Source organism: Panulirus ornatus, chromosome 4 (assembly GCF_036320965.1).
Source record: "Panulirus ornatus isolate Po-2019 chromosome 4, ASM3632096v1, whole genome shotgun sequence".
NCBI classification, from domain to species: domain Eukaryota; kingdom Metazoa; phylum Arthropoda; class Malacostraca; order Decapoda; family Palinuridae; genus Panulirus; species Panulirus ornatus.
This window is the reverse complement of record NC_092227.1, coordinates 1,551,029-1,573,245: the sequence shown is the minus strand read 5'-3', so window position 1 is coordinate 1,573,245 and position 22,217 is coordinate 1,551,029. Positions and strand designations below refer to the sequence as shown.

Genomic DNA, 22,217 nt, shown 5'->3' with positions numbered 1-22,217 from the left:
CTTTCACTTCATGAATTTATAAAGAAAAAAGAATAGCCTTTATTTATGTACCTTAAAAGGAAGATGATGGTAGAGGAAACCAATTTTGTCTGGTAAAGATGATTAAGTCCGATTCCTTAAGAACATTGAATTCTAACATGATCATTACCGTTGGTCAGGAGGAGTTGAACTAATCACTCGGGATAACTATACAACTTTGATCTGTTACCCCAATGACGCTAATGGTCTTATTTTGACAAAAACAAATATGATATTACCTAATTATTTGTCAAACTGAAAGCCAGGTGAGGAATACAGGCTCATATGAGCCTCAATATTACCTAATATTTTTCAAAGTGAAGTTTTATGATGGTCGACATCGTATGGACAGAAACATGTCTCAGTCATAGCCAACCCCAGATAATGAACTTAGAAAGGACACTTCAGATTTTCCTCCTTGTTAGTTGAGACGACTCGGGCAACAGAATACCCTACGGAATGCCATATCATTAACCCAGTATGTACAGACATACCCTTGCCTCAGCCTTGTTCCCAGTTCATCAACCAGACGCGACTCCTGCGACTAGTATTCGAACCTATGCAAGCTCGACCCTGGGCAACACGTCAGTGTGTCATGGTGAGCAACGCTGATCTTTATGCCATGGAGGTTTGTAGATCAGATTCTTAAAAGAGGAAAAGGTAAAAGAAGGAAAAGAATTCCATAGCTTTGCTGTATGCGCGCGCGCGCACACACACACACACACACACACACACACACACACACACACACACACACACACACTTCCTTTACCACTTCTGAAACTACAATGTTCTTTTCCAGTCTGATGCTCTATACATGCCGTCACTTCTTTCACTACGCTCCCATACAACTTACCCGGTACTCTCAACAAACTTATACTTCTGTAGTTTGAACACTCGTCTTTATCCCCTCCCCCCTCTTTCATACAGTGGTATTCCGCAAAACCTCAGGCACCTCACCATGATTCACACACGCAATGAAAATTCTAACCAATCAACAACATAGTCAACGCCTTTCTAGAGAAATTCAGCTGTAATACCATCCACTCAAGCCGCCTTGCCATATTTCATCTTACGTAAGGGTGGAACCACCTCTTCTTTCTTCACCAAGTCACTCTCCATGACTTTCTCACTTTGAATAACACCCAGACCCAGACACCCTACATCTGCCACTCTATCGTCCAACACATTTAACAATCCTTGAAAATACTCACTCAATCTCCTCTTCATTTCATCGTCAACTGTTATCATTCCCCGTTTGCTCCTTTCACCGAAGTTCCCATTTGCTCTCTTGTTTTCGCACATTATCAACCTTCTTCCAAAAATCTTATTCTCCGTAAAGTCTACTGATACTCACTCACTCCAACTCTCATTTGTCCTTTGTTCAACCCATGCACCTTCCTCTTGATCTGCCGCTTTCTCTTATACATCCCTCAATAATTTGTACTCTTTCCCTGTAAGAACCACTCGAACGCTTTTCTTTTATCTCTTTTTTCTTTCAATAGCAACTTTTCTTCCCACCACTAACTACCCTTCCTAATCTGCTAATCTCCCCCACTTCGCATACCAAATGCATCTCCTACACATGTCAGCACTGCTTCCCTCACCCACTTCCCTTGCTTCATTTACTCTCACCTATGGCCATTCTATGACTGATATCTTCTGCATATCTTCAAGTCTTTTTCCCAAGCTCACTTACTCTTACCACTCTCTTCTGACCGACATCGTTTCCAATCTTCCGTGAGCATCTACAAATCCTCACCCTCGCCTCCAAAAGATAGTGAACAAACATCTCACAACTGCCCCTCCCAGTACATTTGCATCCACGTCTTTGTTACACGCTTACCAACTGATATGTAATATAAATGCCCGCTGACAATCCTTCCTACTCACATACGTATACTTGTGTATATCCGTCTTTTTAAACCAGGTATTCACATTCACCTCTCCTTTTTCAGCACACATCTCTCCAAGTTGTTTACCATCTTCATGATAATGAATACCCCATTTCCTCCGATTATGCCCTCAACTGTCACATTACTCACTTTGATATATATATATATATATATATATATATATATATATATATATATATATATATATATATATATATATATATATATGTATATATGCGTGTGTGTGTGTGTGTGTGTGTGTGTGTGTGTGTGTGTGTGATAGTTGAACATTATTATCGGCATTTCTGTTTATTTTCTACAGTTGTTGACCTCTGACCTGACCCACATTCCTCCGTGACCTGATTCAGGTGTCTGGCCAGTGGAGCTCTGTGATTAATGCCAGTAAAATTCGCCTTTCTTTTTTGCTGTTTTTAGATACATTGTAAACACACATGTATTTAGAATGCCTCGGTCACTGGAACACACGATTATTTACATAAACACAGACACACAGACACAGACACACAAACACACACATACGTGAAGTCAGTGGGCGTAATGAGGACATATGAAGCGGTCTGGGGAAACCAAGGTAATGTGTGTGGTGCCTGGTTGTGGATAAAGGGGCCTGATATCAAAGCTTAGATGTGAACGAATGAAGTCACTACTTCGTCTGTTCTTGGCGCTACCTCGCTAACGTGCGAAACGGCGAACATGTGCGGAAGAAAAGAGTGTGACTCAAATCCTGCCGGCAACTCATTAACAAAGATCAGGAACAGCAGCCATCAACCCTCGACACCTCAGTTACGTTCCTCCACTCTGCGAGGGACCCGCTGGCCTTCCTTCTCTCAGGTAGTTCTCAATCCATTACGAGGAGAGCCATTCATTCCATTCCTCAGTGCATATCCGGCGTTCTTTTCCAGCCTCGTGTACGAAAGATACGAAGCAGGTTTTGTAAATCTTGAGACACAAGTCACTCGCCTCTGTCTCATACTGATGGTTCGTCATTGCGTCACAGAAGTCCAGGAGAAGTACAGTGCATGACCTCCTTCCCCACAATCAACCCTGCTTCCCACTACGGCAGCTTAGCATCAGTGGGTCACGCCGCACCGATGTTCTTACACTGAGACAACCATACTTATAGCTCGGGAGATTATCAGGTCAGGTGAGGTCACCCACTATGATTTCCCCTTTAATCAAGCATCATTAGAAGTGAGTATAATCGTTGGTTATACCACTCGCTGGAAGGAGGATTGGTACGAAGGGAGTGGAAGAAAGGAAAATGTAGTACCCAGTATACATATAAGGCGAATATGGACAATACACGACACTAAAGCTCGGTGCTGATGGCAAGCACGGTTTGTGAGTCACTGGAACCTATAACATCAGGAAGGAGACAGACAAATGCTTGTGTGGGGAAAAACTGGTGTAGCGACTTGCTGTCGACCTACAAAGTGTTACCTCCTGACGACGCCCTGACTTGGTGGCAGCACCATCGTCGTGTAGTATACTCCCTGGGGTATGTGAAAGGATATGCCATTAAGGCTATATACCGGATGTAGGTCTATAACCTTCATCAACCTGCATATAAACCATTTAATAATTTCATTGGTCTTTCCATGATATTTCACGTATTTCATTCAGGTAAAGTTTAGCTAACGTTTTGATTTGTGAATACACTTTGAAAAATATCATTCCAGTTTTCACATAACTCTTCTATATCATTAACTCATTAATTTATCCCAGTGAGTCATTCACTGAAAGACTCTTTCGTCTGATAGACAGTGAGCTTCAAGCCAACTTAAAAGACAGTTCAAGATTCTCTGTCTTAGTTTGGAGGATACTTCTCCTTATCCTGCTATATTCATCACTAGTTCTCTTCTATCCTTTTGCGAACTCTGGTGACGTCTCCAACGGAACTAAATCCTCTTTCATCTCTGTCCTCACCGTCACGGTCTACTAACTCCATTATAGATTTCACGACACTTATAACACTGTTTTATGATGTGTGAAATTTTGTCATCCAAACGGCGTTCTTAAAGTTGCTCACCTCCACAAAGTCTCCTCTTACTTTTCTGCATTTCCAGGAGTTTCTGAGTTATGTCAGTTTTCCTTGTTATCTCGCTGTTTACGACGTTAGCAAAGTTGAGCGCTGCCTGATCGCTTCGCTCAAAGTTTGGCAACGTAGCTGATGCTTTTACATCCAGACGGTTTCTGGCGCGCATGTGTGGGTATGTAAATGTATACAGAGAGAGAGAGAGAGAGAGAGAGAGAGAGAGAGAGAGAGAGAGAGAGAGAGAGAGAGAGAGAGAGAGAGAGAGAACTGTACTGATAAAAAACAGAGGGATAATATGAAGTCATTCCGGGACTAATAGTCTGACAATGAGTGTGGCTAGCTCTGAAAATAATGCATAAATGATATGTTATTGTGATCAGATCCTTTCAGTTGTTCGTGTCTTAGAATCCTCAAGATATTCAGGAATATACTTATGCTATGTGCCATATTCGGTCGAACACCTTCTTATCTATCTAAAAAATTAATGTTTAGAAGCAGACGATCACAGGCCTGACATAAGACATGTTCATATTATTATTGTAATTCTGAAGATATGTGATGTTGGTCACACATGATTCTCGTCGAAAACGACATGTGGAACAGTTATGTCTTACGGGATATGAGCTGTTGTCCTCTTCCTGTCGACCATTAAATGATTCAGCTGCATGATGACATCCGCGAACTGTGATGAACCACTGCTGAGGCATCGTGGGTGAACCGAATGGTACATATCGTTATGTCCCACTTGAGGCGTCTTATTGTATCCACCGCCGTATAGGAACGAACGCAAATTTGAATAAATTGATAATAATTTCATTGCTCAGATACCATTCCTGAATATGTCCTAGTAACTGAGAAGATGATGGCGACAATGAGGCTTCAGAAACAATTATTCCAGTTGTGACTAAAACATTTTTAAATAGAAGAAGAATTCAAATCTATGTAAATTACATTAATGTTGTTACCTAACATTATCAATACATTCTATATTTTTCGACGACGCTGAGTCATCATCACACCAGGAAACACGGAACTCATGAAACGTTCGAACTATTATAATATGCTTGTTCTTCTTCATCTCTCATGAAGCATCGAACTCGAAAATTTTACCAGCCATAAGCTTGTTCTCCCCAGCTAAGTCACTCATGGAGCTTCGAACTCAAGAATCCCGGCCATATGTTTGTTCGTCCATTATTATGTAGTAAACGAAGCATCAAATTCAAGATCCTCAGAGACTTGAGTTTGTTTGCCCAATATCATGAAGCGTTTAACAAACTTTTTCAGAAATACCATATATTTTCAAACCATACTAAGGTCACGTACTGAGGTGTTCGTGTAGAAATGCTTCATGCAAAGTTCAGATTAGAATGCACTTCGCTTCGAACTGCTCTTTACAGTTTACTCGATATCATTTGAGAATAACGTACCTCGATGTCTTCTGGTGTCATGACTATCTGTCAAAGATTACTTAAACCTGAGGACGAGTTAAATCTTTAGAACATTGATAAAACCCACAACCGAGGATTATAATCATAGCAATAAGATAGTATCGCAAGCCCTTAATCTGATGCTCTCGTGTAGATGTGCTTGGCGATTCATTCTCAGGAGATGTGGAATATATCTAATATATCTTATTTGGCACTAGTCAAAGCTACGTTTTCTATATCTAAACCTTCGTAGGTTCAGTGAAAAAAAGAAAGTAAGGTAAGGTTCTTCTGATCATCCAATACCTATGTATTACTCCGGTGGCTTCTCCTCACTTCCAGTACTCGTCCAAAGCCTGGGAGAACAAGATGAAATGGGGTAAACGCAGAGGTATAGATGGCATGATGATAACGCGTGGTGAGCGCTGGCCAGGAGGGAGACAGGAGAGAGAGAAGAAAAGGCTTGGGGCGGGGTGGATGACTGATGGGCAGGAGGAGGAGAAGGTGAGGTCATTAGAGACCATAAAAGCAGTGAGGACGCCTGAGGAGCAACAGTACCGCTTTGGTCATGGCTCTCACCACCCACTACTGTCTGACGCTGGGTGTGTTGCTGCTGACGGTGGCCGCCCTCGTCACCTCGGCTCCCGCTCACGGCCCTCTCGAGCAGGGCTTCGACACCCAGCAAGACAACCTCGAAAAGGGCTTCGACAACCAAGAGGAGAACCGTGATCAAGGGCTCGACACGCACCAAGAGAACCTCCAAGAGGGCGAAGATTCCCATAAAAAAGACCTTGAGCTAGGGATCGACACTGAACAAGAGAACCTCGAGCAAGGGGTCGAATCTCAACAAGAGAACCTCGAGCGAGGGATCGACACTCAACAAGAGAACCTTGAGCAAGGGATCGACACTCAACAAGAGAACCTCGAGCAGGGGGTCGAATCTCAACAAGAGAACCTCGAGCGAGGGATCGACACTCAGGAAGAGAACCTTGAGCAAGGGATCTACACTCAACAAGAGAACCTTGAGCTAGGGATCGACACTGAACAAGAGAACCTCGAGCAGGGGGTCGAATCTCAACAAGAGAACCTCGAGCGAGGGATCGACACTCAGGAAGAGAACCTTGAGCAAGGGATCGACACTCAACAAGAGAACCTTGAGCTAGGGATCGACACTCAACAAGAGAACCTCCAAGAGGGAGAAGATTCCCAGCAGGAGAACCTTGAGCGTAGCGAAGATTACCAGCAGGAGAACCTTGACCGTAGCGAAGATTCCCGGCAGGAGAGCCTTGCGCGTAGCGAAGATTCCCATCAGGAGGACCTTGAGCGTAGCGAATCTTCTGAGCTGGAGAACCTTAAGCATAGTGAATCTTCCCTGCAGGAGAACCTTGACCGTAGCGAAGATTCCCAGCTGGAGAGCCTTGAGCAGAGCGAAGTCACCCAGCATGGCGACAACACTCAAGAACTGGAGGAGGACGAGTATTTCGAGGAGGACGACTATCTCGAACAAGCAGAACTCGAGGCGGTGGAAGGCTATTTCGTGCACGAAGAAGCTGAGGAAGACGACGGATCAGAACATGAAGATGATCGAGGCAGACACAGCGTCAGACATTCGCCCTTAGTCGTTGTTCTGCCCACAGGTGAGTCATGATCATTGTTCAGTGTGGTAGGACTCCCGCTATAGTTGTTGTTCTCTGTTAGATATTCCTTTATGGATGGTTAAAAATAGCATGTAAGCTATTAAATGTTCCTCCTCGACCTGATGAAATGGTGTTTTGAACTAGAACCTACGCCATAAATGTTAGATACACATCGAAAATGATTGTATGATGTGGAATGATGAATGGCAGAGTTTGTACCAGTTGGGATGCTGTTTGGGCAACGTCACTCACATAATGAATGAGCTAAGATACTCCAGGAGTCCAGAAGGAGCCTGGCTCTCGTGGTGGCCGGGTGGGACAACAAGCCCAACCCTCTACCCTACTGCTTAGGTCCCTCACCACCGGAGGGCCGCCCTAGAGCATAGGGCCCGCACCTCCTGAGTTGTAGGGAGGTTTAATCTCAAACAACAACCCCAGAGCCTGTCCACTGTGAGTGGAGCTTTGAGGCACGTACGTGGGAAGCTTCCACTCTCACTGACCCAGCGTGAATCGTTCGTGGAAAGGTCTCCAGGATAACTTGATATATGAGGTAGATAAGGATGAAGACACTGATCACAAGAGAGATGATAAACTGGATAAACAAGAGATAACTGGCGATAACGTTGAACTAAATCGAAAGAAAATAGATTTTCAATAGAAACAGAGCACCATTCGTTGGCCACTAGGGCTGTTAACTGGTGGAATAGATTCCTAAGCCTATCGTTAACATAAAAAAAAAACCCGGACAATTTCAAGCAGGTGTCAGACAGGCCCGTGTGGGTATGAGATGGGATGATGACGTGTTATGCTATACTGGATTTTGGTAAGATCTATTGCAATATGTTGTTATATTCATGTTCTTGTACACACACACACACACACACACATACACACACATACATGTTGTAAGATTCCCTCCACGTACAGTACACACCAGCAATTACACACACAGTTTTTTATTGAGCATAAAGTCTAATAAATCTAAAACTATACCTCATTAGTCATGTTACTTTTGATTCATACATTAAATGATTCACATACTGAATAATTCATACAATAAGTGATTCATACACTAAATAATTTATACACTGAATGATTCATTCACTAAATGATTCATACACCAAGTGATTCGTACACGAAATGATTCGTACAATAAATGGTTGATACAGTAGATGATTCATACACTAAATGATTAGTACACTATATGATTCGTACAGTAAATGATCCATACTCTAAAGAATTCATACACTAAGGGATTCCTACGCATAATAATTCATACGTAAAACGATTCACGTACTAAAGCATACATCTTAACAACAAGACCATCCTAAACCTTGTCTATATAAAAGTAAACTAAAATCCCATCAGCTCAGAAGATACCTCATTTGTTGCGTACGTAGACTTCATTCCCGTGGAACGGGAGAGTCTGGTGTTGCTCTTTGCTGAGTGAGGGTTACTGGTCACTGGTCAGCACCGCCACTCAGCACCGACCAACCCGCCACCGTCTACGTTGGTCAGGCAGACATGGTGAGCGTGATGACGTATTGCTGAGAGAGATTGTTTAACCATTGGACAGCTGGTTTTCGCTATTGGCCAAATCGTATGCATGTTTCAATGTTTCGATATTTGACTATGAAATGTAGGATTTTGAACGTGATCGAGGAAATATTGCTTACGTTCATTGATCAATATACATCACGATGATTGAGTGTAGTTCATGCAATCTAGCTAGGGTCATTAGCCTGTTGTTCGTTACCTGCTAAAACCCCCGCGTACTTTATTTTCATGTAATTCATTTCATTTTGGGTTTCATGAATGTTTCCTTCAAGCTCTATCTCTATACAGTATTTATCAGTCTATGTGGTTTGTACAGGCACGGTGCGGGAGTTGCACACTCGCGTTTAACTTGTACATATATATACCATTTCTTCGCTCCTAAGTAATGCTAACCAAGGAGGTGTGTTTGTGATTACTATTTGTGATTCATTTGTGTGTTGCGGGAAAGTTTCACATTCGTGTTGGCCCGAATCTTAACTTCATATACATGCTTGCGTGGGTATACACACCCAAAAAAAAAAAAACCATAACCCGACCCTAAGCCAGGTACCCATTTATCGAGCAGCCCTGAAGAGAGGATGAACAGTTGAGACTGGCTGTGGGCCGACTGCCGCACCTACGATTCGAACCTATACTAACCCGACAGCAGGTGAGCTCTTGCTTAACGATTACTACAAGTGTGTTAGGAGAAGAGAGTTCTACCCTTGACTTGCCCAGTCTGACATTGTACATATGTACTACGTTTTCACCTCTATATGTGTACACACACACACACACAAGAAACCCAGCCTAAATCAGGAATCTTTTATCGACTAGCTGGATGAACACCTGGGTTGGGTGCAGGCCGGCTGCCACGTCCAGGATACGAACTAATGTGGGTTCGACACCGGGCTGGTTCATGCTCACTCATACCGCGCGCGCGCTTGTGTGTGCGTGTATGTGTGTGTGTGTGTGTGTGTGTGTGTGTATGTGTGTGTGTGTGTGTATGTGTGTGTGTGTGTGTGCGTGTGTGTGTGTGTGTGTGTGTGTGGAGTTACAGAAAAAGTTTTCCTGAAATATTTCACGACGAAAAATATCTGTCGCAGTACAACAGCCACAAACTACACTGTTCACGGCGGTCAACTACCTGGGGAAAAACGGGAAAAGAAATAAGTTGGGAGAGAAGGTGTGGTTGTGTCTTGTCTTGCGCCTTGTCGGCCGTGTCTCGGATCTCTGTATCATTACCACTCTTGTCTGACTTCTCTCATTTTTTTTTGCTCTATTTTGATCAGTGTAACGTACCTCGCTATCAAATACTTCGGAGATTTAACGAGGTTTTCCCCTAGGACACAGATAATGCTCGATGGCTGCTGATTTTGATTACTGGAGGGAGTATAGGGTTTGGGCCCCTCTGTATGTGTTGATTATCGGAGGGAGTGGAAGATGGGCCCCACTGAAGGTGTTGACCATTAGAGGGAGTGTATGGTGGCCCCGTATGAAGGTATTGATCGTTGGAGCGTGTTGAGGGTGGGCCCCGCTGTAGTGCTGAATGATTACTGGAAGGAGCTGAGGGTTTGCCCCTCAGTAGATGGGTTCCCTTACAGTGCTCTGGACTCTACTAGTCCTGCGAGAACCAATACAGGTGTCGAGAAGTGTCTGTAGGATTCAAGGGAGGAAGGCACACAGACGCAGGTGAACGGAAAAATAAACACATTGACAAGCTGGGACGGCCCGCCTGTGGCAGACTGACGACACAAATTTTGAATTTTGTTAATGAGAACACACACACACATACACAATATATATATATATATATATATATATATATATATATATATATATATATATATATATATATATATATATATATATATATATATATATTTACTGGGCGGCCACGGATGGCCTTGTGTGTAGGGCGCGCTTATTTACATTCTTTGCACTGCACTTGTTGGTTGTGATACCGCAACTCTATGAGATTCTTAGCTTATATTGCTCAAATGTAACCCTAGCTATGGCTTCTTTGACATATGAGAGTGTCAGTCGTGGTGTCAAACGTAAACACCTTTCCATATCGATCCAAGATAAAGTAGAACTGTTGAAAAACTGGACTTTGGTGTTTCGGTGCATAAGCTATGTGACATTTACAGTATTGGTTCATCAACTGTTTATGATTTAAAGAAGCAATGGGAGAAAATATTAAAATTCTATGCAGACAGTGATTCCAAGATGGAATGGTTTCGACGGTGTCAGAGCGATGGAGTGGACTTGTCAGGTATCATGATAATGGACCAGGCTAAGTTGTTTCATAAAGAACTAAATTACAGCATGAGCATAACTATAGTGAAGGATGGATTCAAAGATTCAAGAAGCGTCATGGAATTTCCGTGAATAAAGTGTGCTGAGAAAAGTGGTCTGCAAACCATGAAGGAGCTGCTGAGTATGTGGACGAATTTGTGAAACTCGTAGCTGATGGGCACCTCAGTCCTGAGCAGGTGCATAATGTATTTCATTTATTTGTTTGATTTACATTTAATATTTGTGTAATTTAAATTTCTAACAGGCCATGGTATACTTTAGACACATGGGAGATGTATAATTAGTGGGTTAGAGGTGTTTTGATGAATTATTATTACGTGACCACGGTTGGTCTGGCAAAATGGTTAATTCGGCAAGGCTTTGGAACCAAGAGTGCCGGAAAATCAGTGGTGTACCTGCATATATATAGATATATAGATAGATAGATAATATGACAATTACACTAGTCCGTGATGATGAATTTTTGATTCAAGTAAGAATCAAACTTCAGCAAGAATTCTAATGTATTGAACTTTATAATCCACTACGAATTTCACATAAGAATTTTACCTCATCAGGTGTATGCAATTCCTAAAGTTTCAACACCTAACACAAACACGCATGCCTTTAAACCCTCTTTCCGCCATGGCTTAGCTGAAACTGAGATATCTGTCACGGTAATATCAAGTTCCCTCATGTAATTCTGTCTGGACTAAAGGAGGTGCCGAACAATCAGTTGCCAGAAAATCGGTGGTGTACCTGTATATATATATATATATATATATATATATAAGAGCAAGGTTATTAGGTACAGTAGGGTTGAGGGTCAAGTCAATTGGGAGGTGAGTTTGAATGGAGAAAAACTGGAGGAAGTGAAGTGTTTTAGATATCTGGGAGTGGATCTGTCAGCGGATGGAACCATGGAAGCGGAAGTGGATCATAGGGTGGGGGAGGGGGCGAAAATTTTGGGAGCCTTGAAAAATGTGTGGAAGTCGAGAACATTATCTCGGAAAGCAAAAATGGGTATGTTTGAAGGAATAGTGGTTCCAACAATGTTGTATGGTTGCGAGGCGTGGGCTATGGATAGAGTTGTGCGCAGGAGGATGGATGTGCTGGAAATGAGATGTTTGAGGACAATGTGTGGTGTGAGGTGGTTTGATCGAGTAAGTAACGTAAGGGTAAGAGAGATGTGTGGAAATAAAAAGAGCGTGGTTGAGAGAGCAGAAGAGGGTGTTTTGAAATGGTTTGGGCACATGGAGAGAATGAGTGAGGAAAGATTGACCAAGAGGATATATGTGTCGGAGGTGGAGGGAACGAGGAGAAGAGGGAGACCAAATTGGAGGTGGAAAGATGGAGTGAAAAAGATTTTGTGTGATCGGGGCCTGAACATGCAGGAGGGTGCAAGGAGGGCAAGGAATAGAGTGAATTGGAGCGATGTGGTATACAGGGGTTGACGTGCTGTCAGTGGAGTGAATCAAGGCATGTGAAGCGTCTGGGGTAAACCATGGAAAGCTGTGTAGGTATGTATATTTGCGTGTGTGGACGTGTGTATGTACATGTGTATGGGGGGGGGGGGGGTTGGGCCATTTCTTTCGTCTGTTTCCTTGCGCTACCTCGCAAACGCGGGAGACAGCGACAAAGTATAAAAAAAAAAAAAAAAAAAAAAAAAAAAAAAAAAATATATATATAGGGGAGAAAGAATACTTCCCACGTAAATCCTGCGTGTCTTAGAAGGCGACTAAAAGGGAAGGGAGCGGGGGGCTGGAAATCCTCCCCTCTCTTTTTTTTTTTTTTTTTTTTTAAAGGAAGGAACAGAGAAGGGGGCCGGGTGAGGATGTTTCCTCAGAGGCCCTGTCCTCTGTTCTTAACGCTACCTCGCTGACGCGGGAAATGGCGAATAGTATGAAAGAAGAAAGAAATATATATACATATATATATATATATATATATATATATATATGTATATATATATATATATATATATATATATATATATATATATATATATATATATATATATATATATATATATATATATATAAATTATCCCTGGGGATAGGGGAGAAAGAATACTTCCCACGTATTCCCTGCGTGTCGTAGAAGGCGACTAAAAGGGAAGGGAGCGGGGGGCTGGAAATCCTCCCCTCTCGTTTTTTTTCTTTTCCAAAAGAAGGAACAGAGAAGAGGGCCAGGTGAGGATATTCCCTCAAAGGCCCAGTCCTCTGTTCTTAACGCTACCTCGCTATCGCGGGAAATGGCGAATAGTATGAAATATATATATACATATATATATATATATATATATATATATATATATATATATATATATATATATATATATATATATATTCTTTTTATTTTGCTTTGTCGCTGTCTCCAGCGTTTGCGAGGTAGCGCAAGGAAACAGACGAAAGAAATGGCCCAACTCACCCCCATACACATGTATATACATGCACGTCCACACACGCAAATATACATACCTATACATCTCAATGTACACATATATATACAGACACAGACACATACATATATACCCATGCACACAATTCACACTGTCTGCCTTTATTCATTCCCATCGCCACCTCGCCACACATGGAATACCATCCCCCTCCCCCCTCATGTGTGCGAGGTAGCGCTAGGAAAGGACAACAAAGGCCCCATTCGTTCACACTCAGTCTCCAGCTGTCATGAATAATGCCCGAAACCACAGCTCCCTTTCCACATCCAGGCCCCACACAACTTTCCATGGTTTACCCCAGACGCTTCACATGCCCTGATTCAATCCACTGACAGCACGTCAACCCCGGTATACCACATCGATCCAATTCACTCTATTCCTTCCCAGCCTTTCACCCTCCTGCATGTTCAGGCCCCGATCACTCAAAATCTTTTTCACTCCATCTTTCCACCTCCAATTTGGTCTCCCACTTCTCCTCGTTCCCTCCACCTCCGACACATATATCCTCTTGGTCAATCTTTCCTCACTCATTCTCTCCATGTGCCCAAACCATTTCAAAACACCCTCTTCTGCTCTCTCAACCACGCTCTTTTTATTTCCACACATCTCTCTTACCCTTACATTACTTACTCGATCAAACCACCTCACACCACACATTGTCCTCAAACATCTCATTTCCAGCACATCGACCCTCCTGCGCACAACTCTATCCATAGCCCACGCCTCGCAACCATACAACATTGTTGGAACCACTATTCCTTCATACATACCCATTTTTGCTTTCCGAGATAATGTTCTCGACTTCCACGCATTCTTCAAGGCTCCCAGGATTTTCGCCCCCTCCCCCACCCTATGATTCACTTCCGCTTCCATGGTTCCATCCGCTGCCAGATCCACTCCCAGATATCTAAAACACTTTACTTCCTCCAGTTTTTCTCCATTCAAACTTACCTCCCAATCGACTTGACCCTCAACCCTACTGTACCTAATAACCTTGCTCTTATTCACATTTACTCTTAACTTTCTTCTTTCACACACTTTACCAAACTCAGTCACCAGCTTCTGCAGTTTCTCACATGAATCAGCCACCAGCGCTGTATCATCAGCAAACAACAACTGACTCACTTCCCAAGCTCTCTCATCCACAACAGACTGCATACTTGCCCCTCTTTCCAAAACTCTTGCATTCACCTCCCTAACAACCCTATCCATAAACAAATTAAACAACCATGGAGACATCACACACCCCTGCCGCAAACGTACATTCACCGAGAACCAATCACTTTCCTCTCTTCCTACACGTACACATGCCTTACATCCTCGATAAAAACTTTTCACTGCTTCTAACAACTTGCCTCTCACACCATATATTCTTAATACCTTCCACAGAGCATCTCTATCAACTCTATCATATATATATATATATATATATATATATATATATATATATATATATATATATATATATATATATATATATATATATATATATATATATATATACAGACATGAAACATACCATTGACTTGACTGTATAGACTTCCATGTACATTTGCCACCTTACCTTTCTATAAACCTATCTCAAGTTTGAAAATATCCAGCCCTCCCTAAGCTATAGCTCTTGTATGATTGTTTAACTAATAACTCATAATCTCCCAGTTCTGTAATATCTGCAATACCTGTAAATTTTCAGCTAAAAGGCCAGTTACATCCAATAGACAGTTATTTATCTATTCATTCTTTTATTTACACACATGCTGGAACATAATGATATGGAAAACAGGAAGCGTTCTCCCAACCCATATGAGGCCACTCCTGTTCAAACTCAGTCATTCATCTGTTCATCCAAAATGTTTACAACTTACCAACATTTTAGTCATTATTACCTCATTTTGGCAACTTGTTCCAATCGTCCAAAACTCTGTTTCCATAAAAGTGTTTACTAGTTACTCTAATGAAGCTACAGATCCCTAACTTGTGCACTTCCTGGCGTGTTTTCCTCGGTTCATGAGTTTCATTATCATCTGGACGTCTATCAGATGCCCGCATAGTTTCCATATTCTTCAGGGGGACAAATGTTATTGTGAGCGCAGTGTGTGTGTGTGTGTGTGTGTGTGTGTGTGTGTGTGTGTGTGTGTGTTGTATTAATAAAAGGAACATATCCGGGTGTATACTGTTGTGTTGTAGGTGTATAATGGTACATGATGGTTCTGATGTGGTAATCCTTCTTCCTCACCAGGTTCACATACCTCACAAGGTCACCCTCCTCCAGTGAGAGTCATTCAGAACCACAAGCCCGTCCACCTTCCACACCACAGCACCGCCGACGGTCTCCCTTCCCTGCACATCACCACTGAACACCGTCCTCCTCACATAGTCACCGGACATGGTTCACACCACAGCATCACCGACGGTCTCCCTTCCCTGCACATCACCACTGAACACCGACCTCCTCACACAGTAACCGGACATGGTTCACACCACAGCACCACCAACAGTCTGACTTCCCTGCACATCACCACTGAACACCGTCCTCCTCACACAGTCACCGGACATGGTTCACACCACAGCACCACCGACGGGCTCACTTCCCACCACATCACCACTGAACACCGTCCTCCTCACGTGGTCACCGGACATGGTTCACACCACAGCACCACCGACGGTCTCACTTCCCACCACATCACCACTGAACACCGTCCTCCTCACACAGTCACCGGACATGGTTCACACCACAGCACCACCGACGGTCTCCCTTCCCTGCACATCACCACTGAACACCGTCCTTCTCACACAGTCACCGGACATGGTTCACACCACAGCATCACCGACGGTCTCCCTTCCCTGCACATCACCACTGAACACCGTCCTCCTCACACAGTCACCGGACATGGTTCACACCACAGCACCACCGATGGGCTCACTTCCCATCACATCACCACTGAGCACCGTCCTCCTCACACAGTCACCGGACATGGTTCACACCACAGCACCACCGACGGTCTCCCTTCCCTGCACATCACCACTGAACACCGTCCTCCTCACACAGTCACCGGACATGGTTCACACCACAGCACCACCGACGGGCTCACTTCCCACCAAATCACCACTGAGCACCGTCCTCCTCACACAGTCACTGGACATGGTTCACACCACAGCATCACCGACGGCCTCCCTTCCCTGCACATCACCACTGAACACCGTCCTCCTCACACAGTCACCGAACATGGTTCACACCACAGCACCACCGACGGTCTCCCTTCCCTACACATCACCACTGAACACCATCCTCCCCACACAGTCACCGGACATGGTTCACACCACAGCACCACCGACGGGCTCACTTCCCACCACATCACCACTGAACACCGACCTCATCACACAGTCACCGGACATGGTTCACACCACAGCATCACCGACGGGCTCCCTTCCCTGCACATCACCACTGAGCACCATCCTCCCCACACAGTCACCGGACATGGTTCACACCACAGCATCACCGACGGTCTCCCTTCCCTGCACATCACCACTGAACACCGACCTCCTCACACAGTCACCGGACATGGTTCACACCACAGCAACACCGATGGTCTCACTTCCCACCAAATTACCACTGAACACCGTCCTCCTCACGTGGTAACCGGACATGGTTCACACCACAGCACCACCGACAGTCTCACTTCCCACCACATCACCACTGAACACCGTCCTCCTCACACAGTCACCGGACATGGTTCACACCACAGCACCACCGACGGGCTCACTTCCCACCACATCACCACTGAACACCGTCCTTCTCACACAGTCACCGGACATGGTTCACACCACAGCACCACCGACGGTCTCACTTCCCTGCACATCACCACTGAACACCGTCCTCCACACACAGTCACCGGACATGGTTCACACCACAGCACCACCGACGGGCTCACTTCCCACCACATCACCACTGAACACCGTCCTTCTCACACAGTCACCGGACATGGTTCACACCACAGTATCACCGACGGCCTCCCTTCCCTGCACATCACCACTGAACACCGACCTCCTCACACAGTCACCGGACATGGTTCACACCACAGCACCACCGACGGTCTCCCTTCCCTACACATCACCACTGAACACCGTCCTCCTCACGTGGTCACCGGACATGGTTCACACCACAGCACCACCGACGGTCTCACTTCCCTGCACATCACCACTGAACACCGTCCTCCTCACACAGTCACCGGACATGGTTCACACCACAGCACCACCGACGGTCTCCCTTCCCTGCACATCACCACTGAACACCGTCCTTCTCACACAGTCACCGGACATGGTTCACACCACAGCACCACCGACGGGCTCACTTCCCACCACATCACCACTGAGCACCATCCTCCTCACGTGGTCACCGGACATTGTTCATCTCACCACAGCAGCACTACCCAACTTCCTCACCACATTGGCGCTCTCATCAAAACCGGTCCAGATGTCCGTGTTAACTTCGGCCCCAAGTGCCAGAAGGGAGATGCATGTCCCAAGCATTAGCTCCTGTGTCCTCCCAGGCCTCTCCTCTTCGCCCCTCAACATCACAAATTCCAGGCAGACGTGAAGTTCCTCTAACTTCTTCAAGTTGCTGTCAGATGTGTATATCAGACGTGTTTGCTTCAGGGCGCTGAAGAGGACAACATCCTCATCTCTCTACTTCTTTTTTACATGGCCTGAAGCTGTGCGACAACTGAGGTTCCTGACGCAGGCATAGAAGAAGGCCCTCAGGGAGGTGCCTCACGCAAGGGGGACTGAAGATTCTTGCAGTACGACGTCAGATGGTGCAGGGATGCCGACCTCTCCTCCCCCCAGCTGGTGCATAACGGTTGTCGCTTCGTCCTCTTATTGTGTTTGTCAAGCTTGATTGCTGATAAGCTTGAAAATGGATGATAAAATGTATTCCTTATTATATTCTTACATGTCTACATGTTATGCCAAGGGACAGTTTATATCTTTGAATATGTTAATAGATAACAAATCTTCGACCATGATGAAAGTAAAAGTGTTCCCAAATACAATTGAGTTTGCAGTCAACATTCCACATGTCTGTGAGTAAGGATCGTATACATAGTGAGAGTTGAGTTTCCTGAAGAAGCTCTTCTATCTCTTTATCATAGGATTTTATGGATTCATTAAGCTGAATATTCAATCTCGCCTCTAGAATGTTCCTTATTTTCTATAAATGCAAAAAAGTATGGCTTTAACATCCTCCTCCCTTCCTGAACCCACCTTGTTCCTCACCAACGAGGCGTTCAATGATCCATTTAACACAATCATTCACCATCCTACTACACGCCATGTCAGCTATGCGAAGGAGAATCATTCCCGTGTGATTCTTACATTAATCACAACCACCTTATCCTTCGTACACTGGAACCATTATTTTCTTCATTCAGTCATCAGGCTACTAGCCACTTTCCCATCCTGCCATGTACGTTGCCAGACCCACTCTACTCTTTACCGTCTGGACAAGAGATGTTGTAGTTGTTTTACTCACAATTCATCAAAGTAGTTTAGTGAGCAGCACCACACCACACGTTCCACAACCTCTTCCTCTCTCAACAGAAAAAAGTTCGGCTCAGCAGCAATGCAGAAAACTGTTTATTGCACTGAATACTTCACATTTCCCGTGTGTCCTGTTATTGGTGGGATTGAATGTTTACATTCTCTCCTTCCAATTTCACCAGCAAGAATTCGATTAAAGAATTCCTTTTTCCTTTTCCGTAAGGATATCTAGTCTCCAGCAATATATCCTGGGATAAGCTCAGCACTACGGGCTTGATACGACCACGGCTGGGATCATTTGGCACAAGTCTTGACAAGGAGGAAACCTTGGCTGAGTGTTGCGCTGTAACGTAGTATTTAGCGTTGTTGAATACTATTTTACACATGGGCTGGCCTGGGTTCGAATCCTGGGCGTGGTAGTCAGCCCACAGCCATACCAGCTTTTTATTCTCTTCTCGAAGTTGGACCATAAATTGGTACTTGCCTTAGCCTGGATTCACAGATACACACACACACACACACACACACACACACACACACACACACACATATCTATATATATCTATATATATATATATATATATATATATATATATATATATATATATATATATATATATATATATATATGTACATTAGACATAACAAAGGCGTTAGGTTGCCCCGACCGTCCCAGCAACCACTAAAATATGTCAATATTTAGACCCTCATTGATCCTGGGTAACACTGCAGATGGTTAGATGTTAGTAATGGACACAAGCTGTCGCGTACCTGAACAGATGGAGCAAAGTTATAAATTTCCTGTCACTGAAAAGCGGTGTTCTAATTAAGCTGCCCTAATTAAACCGATCACTGAATGAGCAACTTATCGTTAACGGTGAAGATTAATTATACCGGAAAGCGACACCTGGAATCAATGGGAAATACGAATAGTTTGCGGAATTTTTGTGAGTGACCTTCGACCTGAACTGAGGCTACCACAGTAGTGAGGGTTAACAGGACGGTTCAGCCTCGTGAGCACATTGGAACGACCCTTAAACAAGACAACAACCCTTGGTTAGGAAGGCTCGGCCTTTGATCTAACCCTACAGCATCAGGTCAAAGGTCATATCATTATATCCGAAGGCCGTAGTCTAGATGTTTTATCTAAGATTTTCCGAAATGTTTCTTCGAGTCAGAATCTTGAATCAAACCGGGAATGATATAATTCCTCTGTCCACCAACAGTATCCTCAGCCTATTTCGCGAGAAGATGAGTAAATGTAAGGTTTTCTTTCTAATGTCTCATCCATGCAATATTACTGTGGAAGGAGGTCAGGTCACGTTGGGTGAATAGGTTAGGTTAGGTTGAGTAGCTGGGTTAGCATGGGTTACGGTAAGTTGTCTGGTCATGGTAAGTCTGGCATGACTCGAGCGTTGGCTAACCCAGGTCATGCGTGTTCACACAAACACTACCCTTGATCTCTCGACAACAGAGAGACTGTCTCAATGTAAGCAGAGACCTTATCTAACCTTCGACCTCCAGTATGATGGGTTGCGTAATAGATGAGTTGTCTGTTTTAAAGAAAGAAAATGACGTAAATACATTAACGGGGAAAACATACAATATAATTATTACGGTGAAAATAAGAAATAGATCATATTGTTGCTAAAGATTGGGAAGCATTTGATAAATGTGTTGGGTTAGATGTTTAGATGTCTGCGGTAATGAAGTCCAGTGTTCCTAGTGATAACATCGTGGCTGTGTTCTGTCTGATGACTATGTTGATGGATAATTGGTCAACATCTGTAGTTTGATGGGCTGACGCAGTGGTGGTCGGCGTCGGCGGGATGAGTAGAATAGTCCCACTGAGTCTGATTCAAGAATCCATCCCACGTCACAACTCCCGTTCTCTAATCTCCCCACCCTCGGCAGTTCACACCTCACCCCTTGCCACACCACACCACACCACACCACACCACACCACACCCTCTACCAACAAGGTCATACCACATGTGTCCCTGGCCACACCTATCTTCCCTACATACGGTCACAATCCACCCCGAGTGGCACTTTTCCTCACAGTGGCCCACTATGGGCCTTGTCCAACACTGAAGGTCACACGCATGCCTTCTCTCCCTCACGAGTCCGCCAAACGCCTCACCTCAGTCTTGGCCCACACACAAACCCTCCACACTGTCCTTCAACATTGCGTCCCTCTCACCAGCCTCACCGCAGCCATGGCAACCCATCACTAAAGATAGTCTGCGTTAAGGATCTTAAAAGACAATTTTCTCTACCATTTGCCTGTGAATGTGGACTATGAAGTAGGGCGTGTGGCAGGTCGTCCGTTGTTGAGTGTCCTTCATTGTAGACATCTGCCTGCCTCTTTGTCTGTCTGTCTGTCTATCTGTCTGTCCGTCTGTCTGTCTGTCCGTCTGTCTGTCTGTCTGTCTGTCTGTCTATCTGTCTGTCCGTCTGTCTGTCTGTCTGTCTGTCTGTCTGTCTGTCTGTCTGTCTATCTGTCTGTCCGTCTGTCTGTCTGTCTGTCTGTCTGTCTGTCCGTCTGTCTGTCCGTCTGTCTGTCTGTCTGTCTGTCTGTCTGTCTGTCTGTCTGTCTGTCTGTCTATCTGTATTGGGATGTTATTGACGGCTGCGTAGTGATTCAGAAGTACGGTGGTTATCATGTTTCGTTTGTTTGGGTCAGGGCTGCTGTCTTTCATCCCCTACCTCGTCCACACTAATTACTTCACTAAAGGGAAGGACTTCAACTTTCTCTGCCGTCATACAAATCTCGTATGGTCTCCACATTTATATCGTCATTTATTAATTCATTCTAATTACCAGTCATTCTCATACCATGAAAATACTTATTGACTTCTTCTCTAACAAGTTTCTTGCTTCAGTTTCTGTTATGACCTCTGGCTAGTCTATCATTTCATCCTTCGAAGGACTGTTCGCTGTCGGCATCAAATTCGTTTAACAGGTTGGATAGTGAAGTTATCTCTTACTCCTCTCTCTTCCATGGTGGACAAATTCATGACCTTAAACTTAACTTCCCATCGCAGTTCAGCTTTCATCACTTTGGTACCATCACTGCAGCCTACACATGAGCCATCTCAGATCTTTGAACATCTCTAAGTAAAATGACTAAACAAGGAGGAGTATATCTCAGTTTTGGTCAAGTTTGCTGTGCTTACAGTGTGTTACGTTGTGCAGACACCTACGTATGTGTGTGTGTGTGTGTGTGTGTGTGTGTGTGTGTGTGTGTGTGTGTGTGTGTGTTTGTGTGGTATTTTTTTGCTATTGTAATGAAATGATAATAATAATGATGATAATAATAGCAATAATAATGACAATGACAACAGTGATAATAAC

General features: G+C 44.1%; 1 protein-coding gene across 4 annotated transcripts; it reads left to right on the top strand.

Annotated features, from left to right (window-relative positions):
- Positions 1 to 5,922: 5,922 nt before the first annotated feature.
- Positions 5,923 to 18,373, top strand: LOC139764966 (uncharacterized). 4 transcript variants are annotated; one of them, XM_071692022.1, is made up of 4 exons: positions 5,923 to 7,030; positions 15,562 to 16,947; positions 17,368 to 17,406; positions 17,746 to 18,028. In XM_071692022.1, the coding sequence occupies exons 1-4, from the start codon at positions 5,962 to 5,964 to the stop codon at positions 17,853 to 17,855; spliced, it is 2,604 nt and encodes an 867-aa protein (XP_071548123.1). In that variant the 5' UTR covers positions 5,923 to 5,961; the 3' UTR covers positions 17,856 to 18,028. The 4 variants fall into 4 exon arrangements, with proteins under 4 accessions (XP_071548123.1, XP_071548144.1, XP_071548137.1 ...); XM_071692043.1 differs by lacking the exons at positions 17,368 to 17,406; positions 17,746 to 18,028 and adding an exon at positions 7,795 to 7,806 and having other exon boundaries at positions 5,934 to 6,924; positions 15,562 to 15,740; XM_071692036.1 differs by lacking the exons at positions 15,562 to 16,947; positions 17,368 to 17,406; positions 17,746 to 18,028 and adding exons at positions 7,795 to 7,810; positions 18,035 to 18,373 and having other exon boundaries at positions 5,935 to 6,924.
- Positions 18,374 to 22,217: the final 3,844 nt, after the last annotated feature.

Bases quoted from the DNA above. Each gene is read 5' to 3' on its own strand.
- LOC139764966 (XM_071692022.1), top strand. From the start codon at position 5,962: ATGGCTCTCACCACCCACTACTGTCTGACGCTGGGTGTGTTGCTGCTG. The intron at 7,031-15,561 runs GTGAGTCATGAT...CTTCCTCACCAG, and splicing joins AGTCGTTGTTCTGCCCACAG to GTTCACATACCTCACAAGGT. The intron at 16,948-17,367 runs CTCCTCACGTGG...CTGAACACCGAC, and splicing joins AATTACCACTGAACACCGTC to CTCCTCACACAGTCACCGGA.